We start from the raw sequence: 9,435 nt of genomic DNA, 5'->3' as shown, positions 1-9,435 counted from the left end.
GGCGAAAAATAAGAATTTGGTAGCAAGAAAGTTTTAACCAGCTAACGGTTATACTAGATAATGCTTACATAAATAATAAAAAAATTTAAAAATATTCAGATTGTTCGACAAATTAGCTTATTGAGCAATTTTACCTTATTTTGATATAACGAGAAGGTTGGGTGGTCAAACCAACTAATGCTAGTGTTTGGTGAATTATTTGGTTGAAACAACTTATTGATATAAATAAGCTGTTTTTGGACAAGATGCTCATACCAACGAGTTCAAAATCAGCTGGTTAAACCAGTTGATCAAATCAACCACTATAATCAGTTATTAACTACTAGCTATTAGCCATTTGCCAAACACCCTTGTCTATGAAATTTTCAATTTTTCAAATGCAATGTTTGGCGATTTCATAGTGATTTGTTATATCATCATATCACCACATAATATCATATATCATATCATATTATACAATCTAATAAAAAGACCGTAAAATTTCACTTGGCACTCTCATAGTGATTTGTTATATACTCCCTCCAATTCAGCACTAACGTCTCATTTACTTTATGCACTCTATCCAATGCACTTATTCAATCCTTAATATCTTTAATTGTGCATCATTAAAAATTATGAAAAGTTGATATGAATAATCCTTGCATTGTGACGAATCAAATAAGATTCCACATGACTATGTTTTAACTTGTAGATTAATAATAAAATACAAATTAAAAGTAAAAGATGAATAGTGTTCAAAAAGCAAATGGGACGTTAGTGCTGAATTGGAGAGAGTAGAATATAACTATTGGTTGGATTAAATAACATGGCATGTAATATTTTTGAGTAATATATCACTAGACAAGTAGGATATTCACTTATTTTAAACAATTGCTACCGACGTTAACATCAATTTATTCCTTAATATATGAGTAGTATATTACAATTTATACAATATAATACAAAGACTGTAAAATATCACTTATCACCCTCATAGTGATTTGTCATATATTGATACAAAATATAACCATTGGTTTGATTGAACTACATGGCATGTAATATTTTTGAGTTGTATTTCTATGCAAGATTTGTTCTTCTAAATAGTTTCTACCAAAGTTATTAACAAGATGTTCTTAAAATTTTCTTGAAATATAATATTTTTTAAATTTGAAAGTAATTAAAGTGTCTTAGAATATATATTTGCCTTTGAAGTATTTGTTAATTCATAAAATTTCTTCATTAAAATTTTTATTTCTAAAATATTTCATCAAGAAACAAAAGATACATGATAATAAAAAAATTATTTTGACAATTGACAAAAAATCATTATGATAATATTGATGGAAGATTATACCCAAATTTGTCTTAAAATGCATGAGAACCTTAATTAATGCTTATATTAACAACCTAATTTTTTCATTAAAAGCACAATATTTTTCTGAAATCCTCTATCTATTTTACGAGAAATATTATAATTTTATATTGATAACATGTAATTGCATCAAACCATTTTTGGATTATTTTCAAATTATAACTATCTAATCTTCAATTATTTCAAATGAAATAAAAAATTGATATGAATCAAAATACATAGATTGTTGTGAGAGACGGTCTCTTCATGAAACGCATTAGATATATGAGCTAAATAACCTAATTAATACAAATTAAAAAGAAAATAAAAATATAGGCTTATTGGTTTGAGATCGTCTCTTTGAAAGACGATCTCGTACAAAAATAGCTGAAATACTATAAGTCTGCGCTTGGCATGAAGGACATAAACCCTCATTTATAAAGCACATACATGCAAATACTCACATTGAGCCACTGATTTTGTTTGAGATATGTAGTACTACTATTAATTTAGCCGGCCCACATGATTTGCCACATTACAGATCTAAGGGACTAAATATGGCAAGGCGTTGAAGTTGAAGTTGGCTCAGTTATAGCCATTTTACAGTCTTTGGGCGGGTCGAACCTTACAAGAAAGCAAGTGAAGCCTGCTATTTACGAAAAAAATAAAATAAAAATCAGTAGGGAGTAGGGACTAAGGACTAATATCAATACAATATGGTACCATCCGACATCCATTATGTTAAAACGTAAAAGAGTAAGCCTGGCCATCAGGAATAACGTAGGATACAAAAATATAATACATTCCTAATACAAATGTAACAACTAGTAAGTTCAAAACACCAAAACCATGATTCTCTCATACAATAATAAGTATTAAAATTTGTTCATAGTCAGCTTCACAAAATGGTCAGGATCTTCGGCCTACCTTCCAATATGTACTTCCTGCAAACTAATATTTGTCGTACAAAATACACTACCACTCGGGTTTTTAATTCGATTAAATACCCTTGATGCAGCCTGGCTTACGATTGTGCAGCATCCATCTTGTGTTGACTCTCAGCTAAATCTCTGAGTGTGTCCTTCTCATGTTGACCCTCATCTAAATCTTTCAGTGTGTCCATTTCGTGTTTACTCTCAGCTAAATCTCTAAGTGTGTCCATCTTAAGTTGACCCTCATCTAAATCTTTCAGTGTGTCCATTTTGTGTTGACTCTCAGCCAGATCTCTGAGAGTATCCGTCTCGTGTTGACTCTCAGCTAAAAGTGTGTCCATCTTGTGTTGACTCTCAGCTAAATCTCTGAGCGCGCGCATCTTCCGTTGACTCTCAGCTACATCTTTGTGTTCACACTCGGCTAAATCTTCGCCAGACTCTGAATCAGTCTTTAAAGATCTTTCTGCCTCATCAATCCGCTCTACAGGCCTGAAAACATCACAGCCACCAAGTATATTAGCCCTCAACAAAATTAAATCCTACAACAGAAAAAAGCATCAATCTACCCTTTTATAATTTTTAACAAGAGAGTAATAAATAATAATTATCCACTTGAAAGGATGGTAGAAACTAGAAATTCACATCAATTCGATTCGATATTGTTATGCTTCTCATTACCAGGTTATTTCAACAGAATTTTACCCTATACCTATGAAAACCAACAATATACTATAACTAACATCTAATTTGGGATATGTGTGGTCAACAGGTCAAGGGTCGAGTCAAGATTTTTTTTTCAGAGGGGCAAATATTAACAAAAATTCCTAAAATTAGGGGGGGACAAATGTGAATTTTAACCTAATTTCTAAAAATTCGGTATACTTAACTTCAAATTCATAAATAAAAAAATTTGAAATTAGGTGAGAGGGGAGGTGTGCCGAGGCCTGTGCTGACTCCCTAGCTCTACACCTGTGTTGTGTAAGGTTTAGCATGCTCATGCTTCATGAAGTCTAGAACAACAAAATTTACCCAGCCTACATAACAATACACAAACACTCATTCTATCTATTGGCGACTTACCCCAAGGCATTCGTAAGCTTCTTCCTTTTCATATCCTTGCGTTTTTTTCTTTTAGGACAACTAGGCCTCTTTTTCGTATGGTTCGGGACTTTTATGTCCTTTTCTTTTTCGGGATTCAGGTCTTTGATGGCTTGCTCCACAGCATAAATAGTCATTTTCTTCACCTGCAATAAGAGAGAATCAGACCTTTTGAAAATTGAAATCGCACTGATACAGTTAATCTTGCAAGTTGCCGTCACAGATGCACTAACAACGGCCACAAACAGACTCGATACCTCCAACTTGTCCTCCTTCGCCCTGTGATTTTGAGGCAGAACCCGGAACTCCCCAGCCAGACGGATACACTCTTCAACATTCTCAGGAGATACAAAATCCAGTGCCACTTTTATGCATGACTGAACAACCAACAAAGATTCAGTAGATCATAGTAACAAACATAGGCAGATATGTCAACTCATGAACCAAATTAAGAGGCTAGGAATGAATCTCCATACTCCAATGCTGTTAAAAATTATTTCTCACTTTTATTTTTATGTGTTAGTATTATTGACAAGACTAGAATTTTGAAAAGAATAATAAACAATCCATTTTGCAGTACACCTAATAAAAACAAATCTTTAAAGGAAAACCTAGTCTCATCAGGGCTGCCCACCAGGGAATTGTTAGGGGTGCTAAATTACAATACTACCTTCAAGTTTCTGACTTGGTGAGGACATCCAGCTGGAATGAAGACTGCTTCTCCAAGATTTTGAACAAATGTCCATGCCTCAATTCCTAGAAAATTACATAAAAATCAGGTCAATGACAAAATATTAGCAAGTGTGTTCACAACCATTTATTGTTAACCATACCATATTCTTTCTTCAGTCTTCTTTTATGCTCCTCAGTCAAGTAGAATGTTTGATCATGAATAGGATGGCAGACCTATTTGTTAACAAAAACAAGCAAAAAGATCAAACCTAAACAGGATATATCAAGAAAGTGCCACAGATAACATAACATTATTAAGAATAAATTGAAGGACTAGGACAAACAAGCACAAATCAAACGTTGATCTACTCTTTTTGAAAAATTAGATTCGTTTAATAAGATATTAACTGGAAGGCATACATGCTTGTTGATATTAAGTAAAGCAAGGGAAATATTACCTGCTTTAGTGGGTTGCAATGATAGTGCCTAAATTCCTTATAATGTTCCCTCAAGTATTCTTGTAGCTTAGGGGAATCTTCTCTCCGAAAAATGTCCCAAAGGGCACCTCCACTATCATGTTGTGTCCTTTTCAATATCCCAGACGATGGATAAGAAGTTTCATTGCCACTGCTGCCTTTGTGAGGATTAACATGGCCTTCCAAAACATTTGCATGGACTGAATCCATAATCTTGTGCACAGCCTTCGCATTTTCACCTGTATCCATCTCGTTTTTACAATTTTGATTGCACTGACTAGCAACATTTTGAGTCCACAACTTGGCTTCTTGTTCATGGATTTTAGGACATATAGTTTTCCTTTTTCTAACTTCCTTGTCACCCTTGCTAGTTATGGTGTTCTTGACATCTATCTTTACATCGTCTTTGGCCAAGACATCACTTCTTTTCACCAGGTCAACATCATCTTGCTTGCAAGAAGGCTGATTATTAACCACATCCTTTTTCTCCAAAGATACACTTTCATTCTTTACAACTCCACCAACTTGTTCCTGTGCCTCAGGTCCATCAAACTCACCAGTAACTGATGTTGTAGATACTGCATGCACACAGCCTTCAGCCTCATATTGCGACGAACTACGAGGGTCATTGTATTTAACCTCAACACTCGATGCCAGCTCATCACGTGTTTGTTCTACTTCAAAATCTGTAATACCCTGTGCTTCACCACCAACCCTTTCTTGATGTGACTCACAAGTAGAATTCATCCTATCAAAGGATGGACTACTAGTAAGAGGTGGAGACTTTCTCAATGTACTATCTTCGCCAGGACCGCCAACAAACATCTCTTCCTGGTCCTGAGCAAAATGTTTCCTTTTCAGTTCAGAAATCTTCTCAAGTTTTTCCTTGGGCACTGTGACTTCAGCAGTATGTGCTAGAATATTAACCTACAAAAACCAATACACGGCATTTAGTATAAACTGAAGACATCTCAAAAAGACATTCTAGGAGTAATACCCCTTCACCTTTCAACTCATATTATTTTCCATTGTGAAAAATAGATCTCAATTATAGAAAGAAGGGAAACTGTCACAAAATAATCATATTATAAATCAAAATTATCAAACTTCAGCATAACAGACAAAATTACAGACAACATATATATATATATATATATATATATAGGAAGAAGTTCCAGTGAGAACCATCCTTATATGAGAACCGTGAGAACCAATCTGCCTGACAAAAAAGTGTTACTTTTTTTATAAAAAAAAAGATGATACTTTTGGGCAAATAAGTGTTACTTTAGGAAAAAAATTCTGAAAAAACACTCATGAAAAGGTATTACTTTTTACATAAAAAAGTGTTACTTTTCGAAAAAAATGTGTTATTTTGTATTTATATTTTTTTTTTCTGAAAGTAATATTTTTTTGCTAAAAAGTACCAAATTTTTTTAAAAACAAAATTAACATTTTTTGTGCAAAAGTAACACCTTTTCTGTGAAAAAGTAACACATTTTTATCATAGAGATTGGTTCTCACCATTCTTATATAAGCTTGGTTCTCACTGGAACTTGATCATATATATATATATATATATATATATATATATATATATATAACTTCTCAAAAGAGAAAAGTTGAAAAGGGAAAGGATCAAAATTAAAGAACGCAAACAGACAAATGTAAAATAGAAGACAAAATAAATTCTCTTTGTTCTGCTGGAAATCTATGATTTTTTTCTCCAAATAAAAGCCAAAAAATTCTGTAAAACGTTACAACTGAAACTGTTAATAGCCTATCAATCTTGTGGTTTGATTGACCTCAATTATAAATAATAATAGAGGGAGTTTCCATTATATACTCCCATTATCCCTAAGACATTTTAACAGAGTTGATAAGGTCATGCCAAAACAAGTACAGAATTGCCTCAGTATGTCACAAAAGCATCCATCAACAGCCTTGCGGTAAAAGAAACTTCCATTACACAAGTACAGTGTCACAGTTACAAAAAGCACGATCAAACAACCGATCAATTAAAAGATAAAAAGTTGAGTTGAGAATATTAAAAGGCAGTTAGACATGTGGGTGCAGTAAAATGGTAACAATATTTAACCAGCATAGGAGGTCCTTGGGTTAGCAGGGTGCTAAAGTAACAAATGTAAAGGAAAAAGGAATTAATACCGCATCAGACATATCGCAATGAAGCTTAGTGACAGAGTCGCCACGACCCAATTCTTCAGGAAACCCATAAGCAATATAAGTCTTTGGGCCCAAATCTGGCTTCAATGTATTCAAAGGCCACTTAGAAGCTAGGTTCAATAATCCATGTCGGGGATGTGTGTACTCCTTAAATGGCAATGCGCTAATAAATTCAGCACCATGGCGTGGCAATTGCTCCTCAAATTCACAAGTATCAGGCCAATCTTTCAATTTAATCATTATAGGCCAGCCCTTGTCGTCAAATTTAACCTCTGTGTATCCTTTGAAAAATCCACGAACATTGACGTCAACCTACAAATAATAATGAGCATATTTGAGAAAAAGGAAAGTAAGGAACCCATCACTCAGTGGCATCACAATGGTGAGCACATAGAAAGACTATACAAGTACAACTCACAGAAAACATTGATCGTAGCTTTAAGATAATATACAAAGTTGGACATCTAAAATCAATGTATTAAAAAAATGAAAGACATGCATAGATACAATACTCCTCCCGTAGTAAACAAGACAGATGCATGTTCAATTTCAGTGGACCCTTTACCAGTATCACAACAATCCCCTTTCAGCTGTTTGGAGCTTCCTCCCAATTAATATCCCCCACATTAAACCAAATTTTGTTTGCACCAACAGAATTGAAGCAAAATTAAAAAAAATAATAAAATCAAATATAACTCAACTTCTGAAATGATTAACCACAGAAGGCATACAAAGACAAACTCAGGACAAAACTTCAGCAGTTCAGCCAAAAGTGAACATCTCAATGACTTACAATCAACTAAATAACTGAAGATTGTTGATGCGTCCAACAAAAAGGCACTATCAAGAGACAAAAGAAAATTCTAAACAAAAAAATTAAGAATCACGACTACTGTTCTAAACTGCCTCCAACAATAGTTTTTCCATAGCTGTAAATGCCAAAGAACTCACCTCACACCAATCCAAACAATTAGTGGCTTTCACATCCAACAGTGTGGAATGTTTAGTATTTTTAATTTGACGGACAGCACGCCACATGACCAATGGCTCCCAACTTAAGCCATTCGTAGTCTCTAGAACATTCCTCACGATTACTGGTTCACCTCTAGCCCAATGCTGATGGAAGTGTTCTAAATCTTTACCTTGAATGTGCCTTGCATCTGGACAATATATATAATTGTCATATGTACCTTCTCTAGAAGCACACTTCCGCACATTACATCCAGAGTCAATATCCGTTTCAGGATCAGAACATGAGCATTGTTTGGGTACCAGAGATGAATTCTCATGTCCTCCTTCAGCAACTATCTTCTCTACTTCCACCAGAAGCTCTGAAACCTTTTCAGCAGATAAAAAAGTTCTCAATTCAAGATGAGCCTCACCGCAGCCCCCATATTCAGTCGGTGGACAAGGTATATTTCCGTTTTCATCTGCTTTCCATTCAGAACTTCCCTTTTTAAGTCCTAACTTGAAAGACGCAGAAGCCTCTTCTTCAAAAGAAGCTCTCTTTGGTTGGCTGTGAACATTGTTTCCTCTGGTCAGTCTACCTGCACGGTTATGATTACCATCCTTTTTTTCCTCTCCATGCAAGTACTCAAACCCATTGTTAACATATTCCACAATTACTTCTTCACAGCTTTGAACCTTCCCCGCACGAATTTCACAGCAGCAGGAGAGACACAGATCATAAGAGCACTTGGGGCAAGATCTGTGAAAGTCAGCAATTGACGTCTCGCAGTAGTTGCTGCACAACACATAAACAAGTTATGCCATGTTGACCAAGCTCATGTTAAAATAAAAAAATAATGTCGTGATTTAAACACAATACCAGAATACACGCTCATCTGCATCGCAAATTGCCATTTGAGGTTCTACTTCAGATACTGAGACACCTTCAAGAGCAGAAACAAATTATAGGGAAATCTATACCTCTAGAAAGCTATCTTCGCTGAAACTAAATTCCAGGATGTATTCATCAAAGACAAAGGAAAGGAATGCATACATTATGAAACCACGAGCCACTTTTTTAACAAAAAAGGATCTATGCAGTACAAACAAAACTGTGAAAACTAAGAACTTCTGCATAAAGTAATTCCTTCACCTTCCACAAGTATTTGACAGAGAAAAAAAGATCCCAAAATCATATGATGACTCAGTGCTCCAAGAGGAACATGATTTCTCTAAGTTATCCTCATATATTAATTTAAATAGTAGAATCTGATAGCTTTAAGTAATGTATCAATGTAATACATCTCAAATACATCAAACTTTAAAACTAAAAGCTCTTGTGCAAATGACTGTCCTATCTATAAGCACAAATATGACAGTGACTAGTAAATGAAAAATACCACATACCTTGGATTTTGGCCTCGATTTCTTTTTCCATCATTTGTTCCTCGTTAAACTGCTTCAAAACTGGTAGAACTGTCCTCAGCAAAACTTTCGTGTGGAAGATCTTTTCTTCTTTGCTAACTTCCAAATTATCCTTTCTCAAATTCTGACAGTCACCAACATGTAAATTTGACATGAGATTGCATTGTCAAACTAAAGGTCAGATTGTCAGAACGAGGCAAAGAAGGAGATCATACTTTAATTGGTACATCCATGCGCAGGCATGATTTACAATTGCAGTTACCAAGGCAAACTGGACAAGCTTGAGCAATCTGCTCCTCTGTCATTCGAGGATACCTGATCCACACAAATGGTATCAGGAATTAGCCAACATTCTTTTCCCATGGTAATAAAA

At 34.6% G+C, this 9,435-nt stretch overlaps 1 protein-coding gene across 1 annotated transcript in view; it reads right to left on the bottom strand.

Moving 5' to 3' along the window:
- Positions 1-2,036: 2,036 nt before the first annotated feature.
- LOC130806605 (lysine-specific demethylase JMJ29-like) overlaps positions 2,037-9,435 on the bottom strand; it is a 9,046-nt gene continuing 1,647 nt past the window's right edge. The window contains exons 3-13 of the mRNA XM_057671748.1: positions 9,278-9,377; positions 9,045-9,186; positions 8,518-8,581; positions 7,641-8,433; positions 6,672-7,001; positions 4,491-5,435; positions 4,194-4,266; positions 4,031-4,116; positions 3,618-3,737; positions 3,343-3,506; positions 2,037-2,751 (exon numbers count right to left, since the gene is read on the bottom strand). Coding sequence (XP_057527731.1) covers positions 2,355-2,751; positions 3,343-3,506; positions 3,618-3,737; positions 4,031-4,116; positions 4,194-4,266; positions 4,491-5,435; positions 6,672-7,001; positions 7,641-8,433; positions 8,518-8,581; positions 9,045-9,186; positions 9,278-9,377 — 3,214 coding nt within the window. The 3' untranslated portion in view covers positions 2,037-2,354. The remainder of the gene's footprint in view (positions 2,752-3,342; positions 3,507-3,617; positions 3,738-4,030; positions 4,117-4,193; positions 4,267-4,490; positions 5,436-6,671; positions 7,002-7,640; positions 8,434-8,517; positions 8,582-9,044; positions 9,187-9,277; positions 9,378-9,435) is intronic.

Source organism: Amaranthus tricolor, chromosome 2 (assembly GCF_026212465.1).
Source record: "Amaranthus tricolor cultivar Red isolate AtriRed21 chromosome 2, ASM2621246v1, whole genome shotgun sequence".
In the NCBI taxonomy this organism is placed as follows: Eukaryota; Viridiplantae; Streptophyta; class Magnoliopsida; order Caryophyllales; family Amaranthaceae; genus Amaranthus; species Amaranthus tricolor.
Note: the sequence above shows the minus strand (reverse complement) of the source record. Positions and strands in the feature narration are given on the sequence as shown.